At 40.9% G+C, this 21,204-nt stretch overlaps 1 protein-coding gene across 6 annotated transcripts in view; it reads left to right on the top strand.

Moving 5' to 3' along the window:
• OXR1 (oxidation resistance 1) overlaps positions 1–21,204 on the top strand; it is a 359,160-nt gene that overhangs the window by 169,564 nt on the left and 168,392 nt on the right. For all 6 annotated transcript variants that reach the window (XM_053929506.2, XM_053929507.2, XM_053929508.1 and 3 more), the window contains one exon: positions 15,513–15,709. In XM_053929506.2, the coding sequence (XP_053785481.1) occupies positions 15,513–15,709 (197 nt within the window). The remainder of the gene's footprint in view (positions 1–15,512; positions 15,710–21,204) is intronic.

Raw genomic sequence — 21,204 nt, 5'->3', positions numbered from 1 at the left:
GAAGTCAGACATGTGAATTCCTAGGCAAGGTGCATTTCAAGGAGAGGGAACTTCTGGTACAAAAGCTTTGAGTTGAGTAGTTTCTAGGAACAGAGTGTGGACAGAAGAAAGTGTGTAAGGAGGAGCATAGAAATGAGTCCAGTGAAGTAGGCAGGGGCCAGGCCATGTAGGATCCTGCAGGTAAGTGGTTTGAAATCTATTCTCGGTGAAGATGAGAACACATTGAAAAGACCCCCTTGATCTGAAATATGTTTTTAAAAGAGCATTTTGCCATAGGGTTGGTTCCCTTTTCACCTTGCTGATGTTTTTTTTAGCCGTGCAGAAGTTTTTAAAATTGATGAAGTCCCTTTTGCTTATTCTTCCCTTTATCTCTCTTGCTCTAGGGGACATAGTGGTGAAAATATTGCTGCTTGGAATGTCAGATTTTCCTGCCTATGTTCTCCTCTAGGACTTTTATGGTGTCACGACTTATATTTAAGTCTTGTAGCCATCAAAAACAGGGCATTGTGCTCTTTGTATGGAAAATGGATTGAGTGAGAGGAAAGAGTTGAAGCAACAGGAGGAGGCACCTTGGCATAAAGAAGAAATGAGGCTGGGTCAGCCTACAGTGATAGCCAGAGCGCCCCTCCCAGGACCGTCCAAATCACTCTTGCTGAAAGGTCCCTGCCTCCACAGAGTAAACACCCACCACTGAAACCCTTCCCGCTTCCATGCAATGGAAAGGACAGCGTGCGTTCCCCATAGCTGTTCCCATGCTGGGGGGGACTCTCAGTGTCCTTTTCTCCACGTGGAGATTATTTTGAACCATCCGGGTGGTTTGGATCAAATAGCATGCATGTAGCATATTATTCTTAAGCTCCAATAATAGCCCTAGAGACACAAAGATTAACTTAAAGTAAAAAATATTCAACTGCCAGAAGGTTAAGACAATATTTAAATGAATCCTCTATAGTACTTTAGGTTTGAGCTCTGACTTGCAAGATAGGATTTACTGACCAGTAACAGAGTTTATTAAGTCCGACTGTCATTCTAAAATTCTTTCACTATGCAAGATGCCTATGTGCTGAAGAAATGTTTTTAGAACCTGTGATTTGGGAGTCAATGTGGGGGATCACGTCAGGCAATACAGGCAGGGCCAGGCCAGCTTCCTGGATGTGTCACCCATGCAGCTGCCCAGGGCCCGCGCTTCACAGGGCTGCTCACTTGGATTCCGTGCTCTGTCACCAGGGGCCTTCCTAGCAATCTTCTCACAAGGAGCCTTTTGCATTGAGTACCCCAAATTCTGTAGCTGGTCTTAAATTCAGGGCTTGGAAAATTATTTAAAAATCTTTCCTCTGCTATAAGTCAGAAGGGAAGAGGCAGGAGAGGAGTGGATTTGCATAAAGGGGTTCAGAGCAATGCAAATTCATTGCCTGTAGAATCTGAGATCATCTGATTAGTCCACTGGTTCTCAAGTGCCAGTGTGTGCCTACGTGACCTTTTCCTACTTGTGGCAAAATGAGAGTATTGGTCAGGACGGCCTCGGAGTTTTGTAAAGCTGAATTGACTCCACTGGGGCCCTTCTTTATTCTGAAATTGACTTCATCTTCCCACTTTTGGTCTAACATATCTGTTTTGTAACATTTTGGTAATAGGTAAGAGTTCTTTCTTTGTTTTTACAGCACTTTTATAAAAGAAAACATGACCACCTCATTTCAGCCCAATGCTTCTTGACTAAAAGAAATGAAAAACAACAAACAAGAAAAACTCACTTACATCTTATCCCTGCCTTCTGCTTTACATTTACCTATTTTTTCCTAACTGCAACCTCATTTTTCTCATTCTAATTATTTCCAAAAGCAAAGACTCACACTTCACAAATACTTGAATCTAATTTCTTGCAGTTAAGTAAAATGTAATCAGAAATAAATATACATGAATATTAGAAGTTTTTGTAGGCAAATCTGGGGAAGGATTCAAAGTTGGGGAAGGATTACCCTCTTATAACCAGAGTACTTATTATTTTCTATAAATTTGTTTTGTAAATCCAACTTTTTTATGTTCTGAATGAGAGCAACCATTTTCTTTTCATTTTTTCATCACCAGCAACTTAGCATAGTGTGTTGAACTCCAATATATAGAAAGGACTTGGAAAAATATGTAAGTAATTTCTAACTACAAACATCCCTGAATTAGAGGGATGTCTCTGTTCCATTACCACCTTCTTTGACGAGTCCAGCCCTTCCTTAGCTAAAGAGCAATGACTTTCAGGAAGGTTAATGAAGATGGATTGCATTTGTAGCAGGAAGCTAAAATTAGACTTTTTTTTTCAATTTCAGCTGGCACTGAGAAGGCACCTTTTATTCCCTCATTTCAAAATGAGGTGTGAGACCACCAAATCAAGATTGGAAAAGCTGCTGGTCAGGAACTGATTTTGTGACCCTTAGCTGACAGCTCACCTCCAGCCAGCGTGAGCAGTGGCTTAGATTTGACCCCACCCCGAGAAATCATGGCAAGCAGGAACTATAGCTGCGGGAGCATCTGTCAAGGGGATGCAAGAGCTGCTACATCGTGGGTGTGCCAAAACCTACGGGGCAAAGGCTTCTTGCTTCATGTTGGCAAAATGTGCTCATACAAAAGAGATCTGGCCTAGAAGAGTCTTAGATTCTGTCCATGGGGCTGCTGGGGGCTGAGAGGTAACCCCAGAAGAAAGAACATGAGGGTGTACTTGGGGGCTAGGGAAGGAACTATGAGGGACCAGTGGGAAGACTTGCATTCACCAAAAAGGAAGAAACTGCAGATAAGCAATCCCCAGTGAGCAGTGTGCTACCAATAACCCATAAAATATCCCACCTGACAAGTGAGAGTCATCTTCAAACACCTAACCAAATGCAGAGTGCTATGCCCAGCAAATGAGATCCCTGGCGTCCAGGAGAGTAGTTGCCCCCTTATTCACAATTGTGCTTTCCATGGTTTCTGTTATTTGTGGTCAACTGTGATCTGAAAATATTAAATGGAAGAAATCCAGATATAAACAATTTTTAAGTTTTAAATTGCACACAGTTCAGAGGAAAGTAATGAAATTTCACTTCTCTGCTCCATCCCACCCGGGACATGAGTCATCCCTGTGTCCAGCATCTCCACACTCTATAGGCTACCTACCACTCATTAGTCACTTTGTAGCTGTCTTTGTTAACAGATCAGCTGTCGCAGTACGGCAGTGCTTGTGTTCAAGTCACCCTTAATTTTACTTAATGATGGCCACCAAGTGCAAGAGGAGTGACGCCAGCAATTTGGATATGCCAAAGAGAAGCCGTAGAGCATAAATATGTATAGGAAAAAATGTAATATATAGGGTTTGGTATGATCCATGATTTCAGACATCCACTGGGGTCCTGTAACTTATCCCCCACAGATAAGGGGATTATGGTATGGTGCTTTGAATGTAGAAAAGAATCACCAGATATCTGGTGAACACAAAGATGTGTAACTTTGTCAGGCAAATATCGTAGGAGTGATCAACCATGAGAATGATGAGGACCGGGTGAAGTGTCTGGCATCAAATTGTGTTCCTAGTAGTTCAGAATGTAGTCTGGAACCCTGGTCTGGAAAGGAGCCCGGAACAGCCATTGTCAGGTTTGTGATGGAAAGCCACCAGGTGTTCCTGAGAAAGCTTCCTGTGGATTTTGTCCTGGGTGGTTTGATGTATCCTTCGGTGAAGTCCAGCTTCTAACGCTGGTCACTGTGTGCCTGGTGGGATGGAGGGCACTGGTGGTTCAAACAGGAAGAAGACAGCCCCTGACCTCAGATGACTGGTGGGTGCGGATTAAAGGCAGCTGCCTGTTTACTTGACAAAGAGCACGAGTCCAAGAAATATCAGTTCCATTCCTGCCACTGGAAAATTAAGTGCTTCAACTTGGGTTTCCTACAGATTAAAAAAGTCCTCCAATTAAATGTAGATTGCTACCTTTCTCCATCACCAAATTTTACTTCTTATTTTTGAATGATGAATCACATTGGAGTTTCTCAGTCCTTACTAAAATCAGAAACGAACATATATAGGGACATATTTTTTCCACTGCACTTTTTTTCCTGGCTTTGTTAGTGTGTGATATTTTGCTTCTCTGCATTCAGTCTCCATCTGATTTTTCTGCTAATGTAATTTACCACCTGCAGAAATATCAGGCCTGGAAAATGCAGGGGTGAAATGCCCATTAGCACAAGGTCAGTATATCAAATCAACACTTGTTTAAAAGGGTACTCTACCCCAAGCCTCTTTCTTTCTTTCTTTCTTTTAATATTTATATGTTTTATTCAATTTATTGGGTGACATTGGTTAATAGGATCACATAGGTTTTAAGGGTACATTTCTATGACACATGACCTGTATATTGCACTGTGGGTCCACCACCCAAAGTCAAGTCTCCTTCCATCACCAAATATTTAGTCCCCTTTACCCTTACTAACTGTGAGGGTAGGTAACTGTGTGGGTGGTGGAACCATTTATGGAGGCAACAGGAAGGAAAGTTTGGGGTGAGTTTAGGAGTCGAGAACTTACTTGAGGGCATGTTAAATTTAAGATGCGCCCTAGGTAATACCCAATAACAAGTGCGATCGATATTTCAGTTTGCCGTACGGGGAACAGTTTGGGGTGGAGGAATAAACATGGGAGTTTTCAGCATATAAATATACATCCCAAGGGAATGAAGAGAGGCCCAGCTCCAATAGCCCCTGGATATCCCAAAATGTAGGGTTGAATAGAAAAACAACAACAAAAAAAGACTCTTCGAGGAAGAGTGAAAAAAGAAATCTTAGAAGAACTGTGCATTAGGGACACTAAGGTCGAATGCTTCAAGGTAGAGAGGACTGTTAAAAAAAAATAGTTGAGCCCCCCTGTTGTAGCTCAGTGGATTGAGCGCAGGCCTGAGAACCCAAGGGTCGCTGGTTCCATTCCCAGTCGGGGCACATGCCTGGGCTGCAGGCCAGGTCCCTGGTAGGGGGTATGCAAGAGGCAACCACATATTGATGTTTCCCTCTCTTTCTCCCTCCCTTCCCCTCTCTCTAAAAATAAAATAAATAAAACCTGTAAAAAATAAAATATGAAAAAAGAATTGAGGACTTATATGTTCCAATGTGCAGCATGCTGAATATTTATAGGGAGGGTGTTATACTATCCTTTTAATAATCCTTTCATGTAAGTGCTGTTATTAAATCTATTTTACAATGAGGAAACTGCAAAGCGATTAAGTAATTTGCCCAAGATCTCCTAATAAGGAGCCAAGTTTTGGACCCAGGCATCCCAACTCCAAAGTCCATGGCCTTAACACCTCCACAAATATATCCTGCAACTAAAGAGTTAAGAGAGATGAAAAACCAGAAGGTACCTTTTGAATGTGACCACGGGAAGTGATTGAAAACCTACATGAGTTGTCCTGTGAAAGGAATGGGTGTGACACAGGATTGGAGAGGCAGTACAGTAAGGAAGAGAGGAAGCTGTGTGCTGTGAGAGAGAGGGGAAACCAAGAGATGCCGTGTGACCTTAGGAAGAAAAGGTCTTGAAGGGATGGCAGACGTTAACACCTGGCTGAATGCTGGTGGGAGTGGTTTAGCAAAGAGGGAGATACTTCTCGCTCTTTACTTCTCCCCTCCGGTTACTGTCAGTTTATTCTTTCTTTCAATGTCTCTGGTTCTATTTTGCTTGCTTGTTTGTTTTGTTGATTAGGTTCCACTTATAGGTGAGACCATTGGTGGTGAAAGACAAAGGCAATGGATTAACCAGAGTGATGTTTTCCATCAAATTCTTGAATTAATACGTAAATAGGAGACCCATATTTTCTTCTGTACCTTCTCTGTTTCTCCTATCTTCATTTGAAGAAATTAAGATGGGAGATTGTGTGGGCTATATTGGCATTTTAAGTACAAGCCACTGGGCTTCGGCCCAGATTATTATTACTTGCAGAAGCTATCATCATCAAGTTTGGGGTTGCCTTATGTTGTGCACAAGCAAAACTATATTTTAATCAGCATGTCCATATGCTTTACACAGATAGTTTGTAATAGGCCCTGCAAAATATAGATTCCTTTAATCAGGAATGTTGGACATAAACCTCAAGTCTTATAAGAGTTGTCTTTATTCTGATTCCTTCTACTAAACTGAATAAACAGAATGCAATCCTTGTGGCAATAGCATGTAACAAATCATTTCATAAAAGGTAATATAATTGTTTCATCACTGTAAGTTATTGCGAAAGACTGCTTAACATTTACAAGAATTTGACTTCCAAATCCTTCAAGCCCTAACTTTGGATTTGCATAATGGTTTTCTACTTGCAGGATTTTCTAGTTGAAAAGCTTTCACATTCCAAGGCAAAAACTGCATTAAATTGAAAATGTGTATAATTTCAAAGTTAATACTTGCAATATAGAAATATAATTGGAAAGTACGCAGAAGGGGAAACTCATTAAAAATTTTACTATTTGACTTACTGTTCTGAAATTTTATAGTAGAAAGATAATATGTAAAATTCTTAATGAATATTCAAAAAACATAAAGTAGAACTTTCTAATCAATAGTTGTTTCATCAGTAGATTGTTTAAAAGCTGTAGATGCTGAACTTGAATCCAAATATTTGATTCCAGAGTCCTTGCTGTTTTTACTCCTCCATGCCAACATTGAATTTTTTTGCAAAATGATATCAATTTATGAAAGCCACAGCGTTTCTTTAGAAATTACAAAGCTGGGGGAGCACCTTTCTCTTTACTAGATGGAGTGTTGTGTAATTCATGAATTGTTGAATAAAGCCAATTAGATCTTTAAAAAAAAAGAAATTACAAAGCTGGATTTAGTGAATAAAGTGAAATATTTATCAGAGTATTTTTAATGGAGATGGAACTATTTCCTTGGTCCAAGCTCAAAAAATATTTCCATAGTGCAGTGGGATGAAGTCATGTTACGTGAATGTATTAAATTGATCGTAATGTGAGCAACCAAACTGTCCAAAGTCTTACTCTCTTGGATTATTATCATGGACTTTTATATATGTACATGCTTGCATTTTTTGTATTATTTCTTGTGGCCTTTTCCCATAATGAAGCCATTCATTCATTCATTCATTCATTCATTCATTCAACAATTTGTATACTAAATGCTTACTATATGCCAAGAGCTATACTAAGTCCTAGGGATAATATAGTGATAATAGACAGGACTTCTGTGAATGTAGGAATTAAGTTGGTGGTGAGGACTCCTAAGAGAAGGTACTTTTCTCCTACCTCTTTTCTTTGGGCTGGTGTAGGCATAGAGATATAAAGCAGCTGACAAACTTCAAGAATTTGGGTGTCTTTTTCGTAAAAGGTCAGTAAGAAATGCTAACATTTTCTACTAGGTTCATGAAACTCTGGAGAGGCAGATTGTTTTATAGCATTTTTAGAATAAAATTAGATATAATAGCAATGAATTGATGTATGCTTCCTATAATTCATGGTGTGCACACTGGCCTTGCCCTTCACAGAGCTGGATTCAACTTCATTTAAGAAGAAAATTTCTGGCAGACCATTCCTGCATATCATTGTACCTGTGGCTTCATTCTTGAATTTTCTGTTTTTGGATTTCCAAAATAGGGAATCACAAATTTCTTAGAGGGAATGCAGGGCTGGGAACGTGTCTTATTATGACGAGGTACCTACTTTGGGGATCCCACTAACTGTTCCAAAACCAATGTATACTCCCAAAGGATACTGCTGTTGAAACATTTAGCATTGGTTTGGAATGGTAAGATTGTATAATTCCTGATTGCACGTTAATAAGATTTTCTGTCACTTTCCTGCTGTTTGAGACATAAAGAATAGTATGGCCCCAGTAATTACAGAGCAGGGTATAACTGGCACATTCTGTATCCCAACGGATTGTTTTCTGGATTTAATACATTGGTTTCCAATCTGTTATTTCTTCTGGTTGGACTTCTGAATATGCTTGTATTTTTGCTGATTTTGTGGTTTGTCTTTAGCTGCTGATTTGTAGTCAGATTGTACAGGAAGGCTAACAAAAGGCCTTAATTTTGCCATGTGAAAATTTTTTAGACATTTGCTCTCAGAAGCTCTTTGTGAGCGACTTGAGGTTTTTGCAGCAGCCACAGTATCCAACTGGGAATAGCCTGCATTCTCAGCAGCTTTACTGCTTGAAAAAATACCCTTACATTAGCTCTTTTAGGAAGCAAGGAGACAGCTTTGCTAACAGTAATGAGTTGTGCGACCACAGATGGTCTTCTTGCTGGAAATTACTGGGAATGATGACAAGCCTTGGGTCTTTGGGGCACAGCCACTAACATGTATCCATGTAGATATGTGTAACATGCACATTTGTGTAAGTAGGCAACAAACGAATGGGAAAGTGTGAATTTGTATAGCTACTACTGGTACCATGGATTTCTGTGGAATTTTACAAAATGCTTTCACGTAAGTTAACTCATATTTTACTCACAATAACTCTCTCTGGTAAAGCAGGTGAATGGTACCATGGTGAATTGAGACATGGATAGTCCAGGCCCTTGTCCAAAGTCACGTGGCTAGTAAGTGTCAGAGCTGGAATTCATCTCCTAATTCCAAAATGTGGCATTTTGGTCAAAATGTCCCTGTTGAAGTGCAGCTTCCCTAATTTTTAGCCTTACCACTTTCTCTAAACCTACACTGACCTCTCAACAAATAGCACATGTGATACACACATCATAGGTTGTAGTGGCCGATAAATGAAATAATGTAGAGTATGTGGCCTATGCCCTATATATTATAAAAGCTCAGTGATCATGTTTGCTTGCATTTTTGTTTAAAGCAAAAGCATATACAGTGCTTATTACATCCCAATATCTTAAGTGTTTTTATAAATATTAGTTTAATCCTCACAGCAATTTTATGACATGGTATTATTAATACCTCCATTTAACATAGGAGAAAATAGAGACAAGGAGAGATTAAGAAAATGGATTAAGGTTGCACAGCTAGTAAATACCAGACTAGGGCCCTGGCTGGTGTAGCTCACTGGATTGAGCCCAGGCCTGCAAACCAAATGGTCACCAGTTCAATTCCCAGTCAGGGCACATGCCTGGGTTGCAGGCCATGTCCCCAGTAGGGGGCACGTGAGAGGCAACCACACATTGATGTTTCTCTCCCTCTCTTTCCCCTTCCCTTCCTCTCTCTCTAAAGATAGATAAATAAAAATCTAAAAAAAATTTTTTTAAGTTTAAAAGAAAATACCAGATTAGGAACTCTGGCTCCCATGTCTTAGTCTTAACCAGTCTGCTGTTATTCTCAAGGTACACAAATATATGATAATGTAGCTTTTACATGCTACATTAAATTCCTATGAAAATTCCATTAAATTCCATTAAATTTATGCCACCTTAAATTCCTATGACCTAGGGAATATTTCCACTATACTATAGTATGTATTTTAGTATATATTTTGGTATGTATAAAATATGGTATAGATTTTCTCAACTGTTGCCCAAGGTATACTGTCACTACTCTAAGTGGGTGGTAGAAGGTTCTTTTTTTTTTTTTTTTCCAGGTAGCTACAGAACTCAGGAACATGTAGTTATAATGCAGGTACAATTTGAATTCCACATGATGGAAGAGGTGATTCCAATTAAGAACTCAAAGTAATTGAAAACATTTTGTCTTATGCAAATTAGTCATATCAGGAATTAGTTTAGGCTTAAGGTAGAGTTTTATCATGTAGTGTTTAGACACAATGACAAAACCATTTAAAGACGCAGAGCCTTGCCCTGGGCCTTGCCCTGGCCAGTGTGGCTCAGTTGGTTGGAGGATCGTCCTGTACATGCCTGGGTTGTGTTGTCTGGTCCCCGACTGGTGCACAAATGGAAGGCAACTAGTCAGTGTTTCTCTCTCACTTTATGTTGCTCTCTCTCCCCCCCTTCCTTACTCTCTAAAATCAATAAATATATATTTTTTAATTTTAAGAAAAATAAATATGCATAGCCTGATAGACATGAAAAGTGTCATTTGGCTATGACTTAAATGGAAGACGGTAGAAGGAGGGAGATTGGTAGAAGGTGAAAGCCCACAATGTGAGAGGTAAAGGGAAGAGAAGACCCACAGGTATGACAGGCAATAAATAACAGACAGTAATGAAGGGCTACAAGTAAGGAAGCCTAGAGGAAGCTCCTCCATGGGGAAAGCTGTTGACACACAGAACTGACTCAGGTCTGTGAGAGAAGCCCCTGTTGTAGGCAATGGAAAGCCACATTCAGTCACCACTGGCGCAAGCCCTGGACTATGGGATGTCCATTAACTCACTGAAGCCAAAAGATGTATGTATCCTACCCAAACAATAATTTGGAAAATGAGTGGCAGATTTCTTATGTTTCTAGTAAAGCAGAAATAAGATATGTACAAATTCGATTCAGAAAGTTCAGCTGATTACTATGAGAGTAACTGTTTATATCAGTTGGCATAGGAAGTTTCTGCCCCTTCTTTATTTCTCTAGTTTCTGTGATTTCACACATCATCCCTGGCCAATAGGGCTTCTTCTGCCCACTGGAGAGCTGTTGAAATTGGCATGGACCCTATTTTTTACAGAATAAGAAAGTCAAAAACCCTCCACATTTCCTTTCCATTTCTCGTCTTTACTTCCTCATGATTTCCTTGTCTCGACCTCTGCTTATGAGTTTGCTGTTTTAAGTCAACCCCACACCGATTTTTCTTAAAGATGGACACATCCAAGTAAAGTATCGATGAATTATTTTCCCAAAGAGTTGGGGACTCTCACAGTAGAAATGTCACCTTGCACACAATGCAGAGGACTCCCATTTAGCTTGTCCTCTTACTATTTCCCACTGCTTCCCCCAAATCCACACTTCAGAACAGGTGAGACTTCTGTACAAAGTGCAGTAAAGCCCATGCAAGTTCATCGTCTACCTAAGGTAGTGCAGCAGGGAAGGATCCTGAGAGGCCGATAGAGTTTCCTCAGCATCCCTTGAATGTTTCAGGAACAAAATTATGTCATCCCTTACATGCTCTTCTAAAGAGATCGGAACTTGCATCTGTTAACAGCCTCCCGTGCAGGAAGTGCTCTAGGCACTTCCTCCGAGGAGGTTTTCTTAGTCCTCAGAACTAAGGTTTCTGGGTATGTTTTATCCCCCGTTTTATGAAAGATGTAATTGACTCTCAAAAAATTGTCCGACATCATTACCGACATTGGAGTGCATGTGCGGAAGAGTAGGAATCTGCTCAAGAGGAACAACGAGAAAAGGCAAAAATTATAAAATACCAGACACCTGCCTATCGGAGTCATGCCAAGAGGGATGGCTTCTCCATCTCTTTTATTTTTCTGGCGTCCAAGATGTCAGCACTCATTTTCTTGGGAAATACAAAGCACGTGAAACAAAGTTCCTCTTGGTGCCGGTGAAGAGGTTGTTTTAGTCTCTGTTTATAATGTTTCATTTATTATCAATGGGTATTTTATCTCATGCACACCTACGTATTCCATTCTGCTGTATTTACATTTCTTTAACACGTTTAATGAAAGCATTGTTCAAAATTCAGAAGGATTTCTCCTTTCATGAAATTTAGAAATTGAAGGTAGCGTTTAGCAGGTTTCCTTGTCAACCATAGTAGTCATTTTTAGAATCTTTAAGGGAGTAATTCAGTTACCCACTCAGTTCTGCTTTCTAAGGAAGTGCAAGTCTTGTCTTAAGCAAGCCAGCAAACCTACCAGCAATGTTCCCGAATCTGGGAGCAACAATGAGGACCCGATACTCTTCCAGTCTCAATTGGGGAGGGGCAAACAGAAGGGGGGCAATGCCGGAGGGCCATGTCCTGCCTGCCTTTGGCCTTCGGAAACCAGAGTCATGTCCTTTGCTCGTTCTAAGGAGGCTGTAGAAAGACTCTGGAGCACTTAGACATTTTGAAGTGATGTAGAACTTCATTAATTATACTACCTGCAACTCTATCAAATATAAGCCATCATATAAATTGCATTAGCTGGTGCTTTTATGAAATATAAGTCATTACATAGCCTGTAACTAACAAAGTCTGCAATGTGAGGCTTTAGTCACTCTGACAAGTTCTAAAACAGGCGAGTATAAAATACAGTTTCTGGTGATAAAATATTTTGCTCTGTGAACTTGAGATTAAACCTGTCACACTTAGGTTTTGAAAATAACTATTGCCAAGAACTGGAGAGCAATTAGCTTTCTTTCTGTAAATTCAGTAGCTTTCCTTTGCATCCCTATTCCCCTTCCTCTCAAAAAAGTGCTTTATATTGAAATTCTAATTTAATTTTGAAATAAAGTTTATAGGATGAACTATAGAATGTTGACGTTTCTGTAGGTGGAAAAAATGGTCAACTATCAGTAATTTCTTAGAACTTATAGAGTTGAGCATAACCCTTTTAGTGGCTAAGTCTTTGTGTGTCTCAGTTGCTTTTCTGGACAGCCATGTTGGGACAAAGTAATTTTGTAATCCTGGTGACCTGCAACTTTTTTCTTAATGACTCACTATTAATCTCAACGCCTTCTTTGGTTGCATGTAGTACAACTGTAGCTTCTAGCTCCTGTTCTACAAGTTCCAGACTAGACAAGAATGGTGTTCCCAGGAAAACAGAGACATTAATAAGGAGATAAGCCTGTGCAAAGTAAAACCATGTTTCCTCAAATGTGGGGCTCACGGGGTGATTTGTGGTGGCTGCTCCTTAAAGGACATTGTATGGAGCTTGCTTAACTTGGAGACAGAGCCTTCAGCCTAATTTCAACAAAGCAGCCAGAGCGATTCTTGTAAAATATGGCAATTGTATCATGACTCCTTTGCTCAGACCCTCTCTTGGCCTCATTCCTCAATGACTTTGGAGCTTTATGTGATCTGCCCTCATTCTGCTGCCCCCCAGCACCATCTTTTGACTTCACCTCCTGCTTCTCACTCCCCCCTTCCTCTGCCCAGACACCTTGTTCCTCTAACACAAAAAGCAGATTAAACGCTACTCCCTCCCACATGCTCATGGCTCCTTCCTTCAGGGCTCTTCTCAAAGGTGTGAGGGGGCGAGAGCCCTACCTGTGCTCTCCTCTGTGTGCGAGTATGCACGGGCACCTGTATTGCTTGTTCCTCTTACGGCACTTTATTTTAACCCACAGCACTTTTTACTACTCGGTTTGTTATTTCTTGGTTTATTTATGTACTTATTGCTCGTCTACCTCCATAAGAATGAGGACTCCGTGATGGCGCGTATTTTCCCAGTTTCATTCTCTGAGTTCCCTGTGTTCAGAGCAGACAGTCCGTGGTGCAGAGCAGCCATTGGAGGGATGAGTGAACAGTCCCTTTCAGCTAGTGGAAGATGGGGGATGGTGATGAGGAGTGGCCATCCCCAGTAGGGAAGGGATTATCCTTTAGATTAACTCTGCCCTAGCTATCTCTGGGAGGCTGGGGGCCAACAATAGCATTCTGTTTCTTTTTACTGTCACCTTTTTGTAGCGAGTAAGCTGTTTAGTAACTATGTTATAATCTTCATTGTAAATAAGTTAAACAGTCTGTCACTTTCTTATGGAAACTTCATCAAAGTACAACATATACCCAGAAAAACTATAAAAATCGTAGATTAGATTTTCACAAAGTAAATACATCTTGGTACCAAGAATCCAGATCTACCAGAATCCCAGAAACCCCTTTATGTCTCCATCAGTGTAGTAACGCCTCAATAGTTATGCTATGCACACTTTTAACATCACAGGTAGTTTTGCCTCTGTTTGAACTCCATATAAGTGGAATCACACAGCATGTACTCTTGTGCACCTGGCTTCTTCTGCCCAGCATTATTTTTAATGAAAAATCACCTATGTTGTGGCAAGTAGTTGTAGTTCATTCACTTCCACTGCTGCATAAAACCGTATTTTGTAAGTATCATCGCAGTTTATTCACCCATTTCTACTGTGAGCAGACATTGGATTGTTTTTGATATTTGTGTATTATCAATGATGCTTCTATGGACCTCCTTGACTGTGGCTTTGGGCAAACATGTCCATACCCGTGAAGGACGTGTCCTAGGAGTTGAATAGGTGAGTCAAAGGATGAATGCCTTCAGCGAAGCAGATACTGCCCGACACTTGTCTAAAGTGGTCGACCCGGTTTACAATCCCACCAGCGTTGTCAGAATCCAATTGCTCCTCATCACTACACGTAATACCATGTCTTCACACTTCAGCCATCTGGTGGGTATGTTACATTTCTTATGACCAACACTGTCGAGCACTTCTGAATGCATTTGCTGGCAATTTGGTAAAACAAGTCAGTTTTCATAAGTATTAAGCAGGTAATAGAGGTTATATGTGGATGTGGCAGAAATCATCTAGGCGATAATGAAGTAACTGAAATTGAGTAAACACGGCTCTCAGTAATGAACCCTTTACTATTGAAATGATCCTTCCTTTAATGAAGCTCTTGCTCTGGCGAATTCAGTGTGCTAGAAGCTCACTGAGAGTTAATCATGAACAGCCCCCTGTGTGGAGTGGTGTGAGGCCATTGAGGTTTGCCTCGTGGGAGCTCTCCACGGGAGGCCACACTGAGGCTGAGTCTCACAGGGTAGAGTAGAAAATGCAAGTTAATATACTTTATTTCCGGGAAATAGAAATGAAGCCTGGAGGTGTAAAGATGTATGGAGCTTTTAGAAAGTGGCAGATGTGCAGGTGTGATTTCCGTAAGTGACATAGAACACTGCGAACTTGTTTTCTCTAGGGACTTGGACTTGAACAAAATGCCACAACATCAGCCTCCAGATGGACCAAGGGCCACGAGCAGGCTGAGCTTGGGGATCACTTACATTACAAATATCAAGTTATGGAGCTGGAAGTATTTGAAGTGATCTAATATCATTTATCCATGATTTTTACACCAGGAGAGACATTCTCATGCATGAGTGGAAAAAGTGTTTCATGAGTAGCTTTTACTTTCCGAGATAGGCCTGGTGGCAGCTCTGTAAAATGTGGACATGAGCAACACTTCATTGTCACTGAGAGTATCGGGAGAAACGATGTGAACTCTGTAATTTTTACAGCTAAGATGCTGGTATAGAGTAAACAGCAAAGCACTAGCCGCCTCTGGTTACCCAGATAATCATTTCATTATCTTTTTCTGGGTTGCAATTATTTATTTCTAACTAGTGCTTGACTATAGCATTAAAGAATTCTCTGTTTCAAACCAAAAGCAATAGCCAAGTGCATTTCCTTTGGCATCACATTTTAGTTTGCCGTCATTAAGAAAAAGAGAAGTCCTTGGTTCAACACCTTACATTTTAATATATTTTAGTGAAAGCTTTTAAAATGATTGGGCAGAAGATTTATTTTTCCCAACTAGTTTCAGAAATATTTGGAGAATTAAAAGTCCTGTCAGGAAGGTCAATAATTTCTGAATAAAACTCTCTTTCAGGGCCAAACATAACTCAGTTGTTGAGAAAGAATTACGGTGGAGATAAATGGGAAACGAGCATATCCCACGAGTCAGTGGTCACAGCGTGTGATTTTCTTTGCCTATAGGTTGAAGAAAAAGTCCCAGTCGGTGGATATTACTGCTCCAGGGCTCAACCCTTTGGCCGGGGCAGGAAAGCAAATGCCACAAGCCAGCAAGCCCCCTGCACCCAAGACACCCATCATTGAAGAAGAGCAGAACAACTCAGCAAACACTCAGAAGCATCCTTCCCGCAGGAGTGAACTGAAGCGCTTCTACACCATCGGTGAGCACCATGCGTTTCGCTCATGTGAATAGATGACGTGTGTCTAGACGGCACCATGAATGTGTGGGTCTGGAGTTAAATGCTCCCTTCTTTATACAATGTGCATGCCTTTCCGATGCTTCCCGTGGGCATTTCTGGTGTGATCTGATCGTGGAGATGGAAAAGTACTGAGAACCCTCAGCGAAGTTACATAAGAGAGCAGGCTGGCGGACCTTCTATATCTGGCCCAAGGGGAGTAAATTATGTGTGTGGTTTTCCAACGTTTAAGCTTAGGTGGTACCATTTTCATTTTCGCCATTCTTTGGCCAGCGTCATGTTTGGTTTTGGGTTTTTGTTCTTTTCTTTTTCCCTCCAGGCTCTCAGGTCTCTGACCCTATTCTGTCAGGATGTTGAGACAGTGGTTGATGGCAGCCTGTAACTGACAAAGCCACTAAGAAAATAGAAGGTCACTGCCTTCTGAGAGAGAGCAAGTGGCAGTGTGGGTCTGTTTTGCACTTGTATATTACTTCTCTTCGGAGGGAGGGAGTCTTGCTCAGAGCCCACTGTGTGACAGGGTCTGTGGGTTGGGTCTTGTGGGTTAATGATCCTTTTTTCCCACGTAGAATAATGTCTTCTAAGTTTAAACTTTAATATCTCATTGGAGTGTTGTAGGTCATTAACATAAATGAGTTGAATTGTCAACTTTCATGGACCAGTATTTGTCCATCATGCCTTGATCCTTGCTTTGTAAGGGTCTAGAGAAATGGTTGTCAGTGTCTTAGGTCTGTTTGAGACAAGACTTGCTAAACATATCAAACATGGTAGAGGATGATACACAGAGAAGAGAAATCCACCCAGGAAGAGGATGGGTGCTTTGGCCTTATGTATTATTTCATTTTGGAATAAGAGGTCAAAGTTACCTAAGTTATGTCTAAGAGGTCATGTTTTACTTGGTATCCACCACCCCAACAGCCCCAATATGGGATGTTTAAATTTTTTCTCACATTTTGGTGTCCCTAGCTAGAAATAATAATCAGATCAGATTTCTAATTCTGATTCCCACCCCAATTTTCTGGCTGATTTTGTCAAGCCATTTTCCTGTGTCTTTGGGTTAAATTACTTCCCTTCAAGCTTGAAGAGATGCCTCCATCCACATAGGTCTAGCAGAATTGTCCCTTTCTGATATTTTCTGTATCCACTCTTCCTGTATCTCCTCTCAGGCTTTCTCTTTCCAGATGAAGATACTCAGTCTTATTTTTCAATGGGCAGCGTGCATGATGCCTTTACCTATGTCAACAGTCAAATAATGAAAATTGATATAAGACAGTATAGACAGCTGAATATTTCCATTTTTAAAACGTATGGTAGCAGATTTCTACAAATCAATCAGCTGGGAAAGCTCATCAAGTTTCTATCACCGTGTCTCCATTTTTCAGTTCCCTCCCCTCCCACCCTTCAACAGGTCCACAACCTTCTGTAGCCTTTCTGATTCATTAGCTGGCTAAGAAGACTCAGTATGTTGCCTTCAGAAAATAGTTTATTGTACAAATTCAATATCCTCCAAAGGTGAGAAAATGAGAAAGACTGACCGGGTTGGCCACACAAAACAGAGAGCTATACCTGGGCCATAGAAGTCTAAATGGTGCGTTTGGATTGAAGAAATAATTATGAGTTTTTTAAATAGCTCTACCACTAGTTAATTTTTAATTATTGGATTTGAAATGAATTGACACATAATCAAGGTCAATGGCATGTCTATTATGGTAACATGGACATCTGAATTGTGGACTCTACTGTATTTTTGTACCCTTTCTACCGACTTGGATCTGGAAACATTTTTAAGACTGAAATGTTTGCAACCATGTAATCATTTCACAAAACAAACCTACTTCAATATCCCTTAGGAAAAGTATTATTGGTAATGAACAATAACAACTGAAATTACCATTTCTGGTAATTCTGTGTACCTGGCACAAGTTAAGCTCCTTTCTTCTATCTCAGTTCACTCTCAGAACACCTCTGAGAGGTAGGTGTTATGCTCTTTATTTTCATAGATGAGAGATGGAACCTTAGAGAGATTAAAGCAGACATGAGTCAGAGAGAGCAGACACTGCACGTGAAATTAACCTCTTGGGACATTTTAGAGGTAGCTATATGTGTCACTTAGAAGGATACCGTTCTCCTCTACACAGAGGTGAGTCAGAGGGGGTTCTGTAAGCAGTATAGTGGATTAATATGTTTACTGCAATTCCCAGATAATTTTATTTGAGGAAACCATACCAACCATCCACCAGCCAATATGACTTTTCATTGAAGGATATTTTTCAATGTCTCCTGGGGGCCCTCTTGTGGCCAATTCGAGTACTACATTTAAACTTAGCAATGAGGAGCTGTACTATATTTAAATGAAATACTATATTTATTTTCTTTTAAGATTTTATTTATTTATTTTTAGATAGGGGAAGGGAGGGATAAAGAGAGGGAGGGAAACATCAATGTGTAGTTGCTTCTCACCCACCCCCTACTGGGGACCTGGCCCGCAACCCAGGCATGTGCTCCTGACTGGGAATCAAACTGGCGACCCTTTGATTTTCAATGGCTGGCACTCCATCCACTGAACCACACCAGCCAGAGCTGAAATATTATATTTAAATTAAAGCTGTGATGCTGGGGATTTAAAGTCTTTTTTAATAAAAAATAAAGAACTAGAAAAATTTGGGTATTTACATGTTTCTTGGTGGCTGAGTGGCCACAGTAGCTTCTCTAGAATTTTTTTTAATCCCCCAGCTTTTATCCTTCCTAGACTTACGTATACAATATACTTCCTGTGAGAGAACTCTAGGAAAGAGATATTATAGGCTCCTTATCTAGACAATAGATTCTGCTGCTTACTTATTCTTTGTAACAGAAAAAAATCTAATACAGCAGCAAAAAAATGGCACAACATACAATCGTTACTTTTTAATAAGAGAATAACCCATTTTACAAGAATTATAATAAAATTTTATTGATTTGGTGTAAGTAGGGAGAAAGCTATTCTCTATTCATGTGAAATACATGAATCTTCAGATAAATTGAAGGACTTTAATTTATCTGGCAAAGGAAAGAAATTTTTCTGCCCTGCATCTGTTACTCACTGTGTAATCTTGCAAGTGCTTTACCTTACTTTTGGTTACTTTTCTCATCTGTACCAGGAAAGATTTAGAGCAAAACAGTGTCTGAGGTTTTTTTTCCTCTTCCTCTCTTCTTATTGTCACAGCCAACCATGTGATGTACTGTGTAAGTTTCCAATTGCTATGAAACAAATTACCACAAATTTAGCTCTTTAAAACAACCCCCATTTATCAGCTCATAGTTTTGTAAGTCAGCATTCCACATAGCATGGCTAGGTTCTCTGCTCACAGTGTCGGGAGACTGAAGTCCAGGTGTTATCTGGGTGGCAGTCCCATCTGGAGGATAACTAGGGAAAAATACACTTCAGGCTTTCTTCTTGTTGGCAGAATTCAGTTCCTTGCCATTGTAGAGTTGAGATCCGCATTTCCTTTCTGGTTGCCAACGTGGGCCACTCTCAGTCTTTATAGGCCACACTCTTTCCTTGTCACGTGGCCTCCTCCATCCTTAAGCCAGTGGCTGTGGGTCAGATCTTCCTCATTTGAATCTCTGTCTTTCTCTCCTGGGGCCTGGCCCAAGAAGCTCTCTGCTTTTAAGAGTTTTGTGTGATCAGGTTGGGGCCACCCACATAACCTCCTTGGCTTAGACTCAACACAACGTTATCATGGAAGTGATGTCCATTCAGGTTCCTGAGGGTGAGACAGGTGTGTGCATCTTGGGACTCTCTTAGAATTCTGCCCCAACACATTCTCACCCCTTGCCCAGTCTGTGCACACTCAACTACCAGCACAGCTCAAACAGAATTTCCTTAAAACATTTCCCTTACCATCTATTCTGATCATTTTTATTCCATCCTATTTCATTTTCTAAATGCATTCTCAAATCACTAAATTGCATGAATGAGTTGCAACCTACAGTTTGAAAAATGCTGGACTAGATATTTGAAGTCCTTCAGATTCTTAGAATTCTATTATTTTTTAAAAATGTGTTAAGTAAAACTAGAAGAGTACAACATCAAATCAATAGACTCACTGGACGCACTACTGGATAACTGCTAATAGTGGCAAATGGAATAACATTTTTCACTACTCAAACTTTTGTTTGTGCTCAATAAAACTACTGGAGTTTGAATGGATATAAGGAAACTGTATATTTCAAAACTATGGTCTTGACTTACAAAAAATGAGACCAAAAAGTAGACTCAGATATTTATAATACTCTATTTACTTGCTGCCTTTAAATCAGAGAACTGCGTGTGGGGACTTCTCCAAGAATTGTAAGTTAGGCACAGAGTGGGGGAAGAAGACCACACACGGAATCTGAAGTGTCTCACAGCTCCCTGGGGAGACCGGTCCCACCCCACGTCATATCTGTTCCTTGCTTCTGGATGTGGAGCTGGAGCTCATATGTCTCTGTACAGCTTCAGTGACTCTTAATAACAGGTGCTGATGTTTTTCCACTCGGAGGACTTTCCCCTGACAATTAAGAAAGTGGGACAAGTCTAGAATGCACGTCCCACAGTGACTCATTCAGTGAAACATGAAATGCTGATTAGTCCCTGATCAGAGCCCACATGTGAATTGCGCTCATTGGGAGCCTCACTGGGAGCCTCTTCCGAATAGAGAGGGAAGTAAACCAGACAGCCTTGCATTCCAGGGGGTCATCACACGGGTGGGCGAAGGGAATGCTGGGTGAAAATGGGCACATCAGCGAGTGCAACACAAGACAGATGCCCTAAATCTGTGGCAGGGACAAGTGGGGCAGCCGTGGTCAGGACAGGCCCGCTCACAGTGCTGTGGAATGCAGAAAGGTGGAGACATTGTGTCCAAACATAATGACACTCCAAGGCTCTTTACTGGCTCCGTGGGTCCAGTCACCTCTCACCACCCTCTGCCCCCCTTGCTCATTACCTGCCCCAGCGTCTGGCCCTTCTGTCCCCCCATCTGCCCGGGTTGGCATGTCCGTCTCCAGGTCTCAGTGCCTGTGAACAGGGAATGATGTTGTTAATGTCATTCATCCTGGCACTTAGAACAGTGTGAGGTGCATAGTATATGCTAAATAAATGTTGGGGTGAGACAGGGGAGGAAGAGAGGCCTGTGGGTGGAGGTCGTGATGGTGAGCATGCTCGTCTCAGCAGAGGGCAACAGGAGAGAAGCTTGTGAAGAGTTCGGTTTAAGGAAGAGCTTTGGTGGCCTCAGGGCTTTCAAGAGGATTGGAATGATCGCCTTCTGTGAATAAGAGAATAATAGTTCAACCTTCATATGTGTAAAAAAAAATAGGAAAGTCCTCTTTTATGACTTATGCTATTTAAATGCTCTCTGTCAAGTTCATGGAAGAGGCAGAAAAGGGTGGAACTTAGCCTTCCCAGGCTCTGGCTCAGCTTCCAAACAGGCCCAATTAGGGGG

The sequence above is a fragment of the Desmodus rotundus genome, chromosome 8, assembly GCF_022682495.2.
Source record: "Desmodus rotundus isolate HL8 chromosome 8, HLdesRot8A.1, whole genome shotgun sequence".
Classification (NCBI taxonomy): domain Eukaryota; kingdom Metazoa; phylum Chordata; class Mammalia; order Chiroptera; family Phyllostomidae; genus Desmodus; species Desmodus rotundus.
The sequence above is the reverse complement of the archived record's forward strand: the minus strand, read 5'-3'. Positions and strand labels throughout refer to the sequence as shown.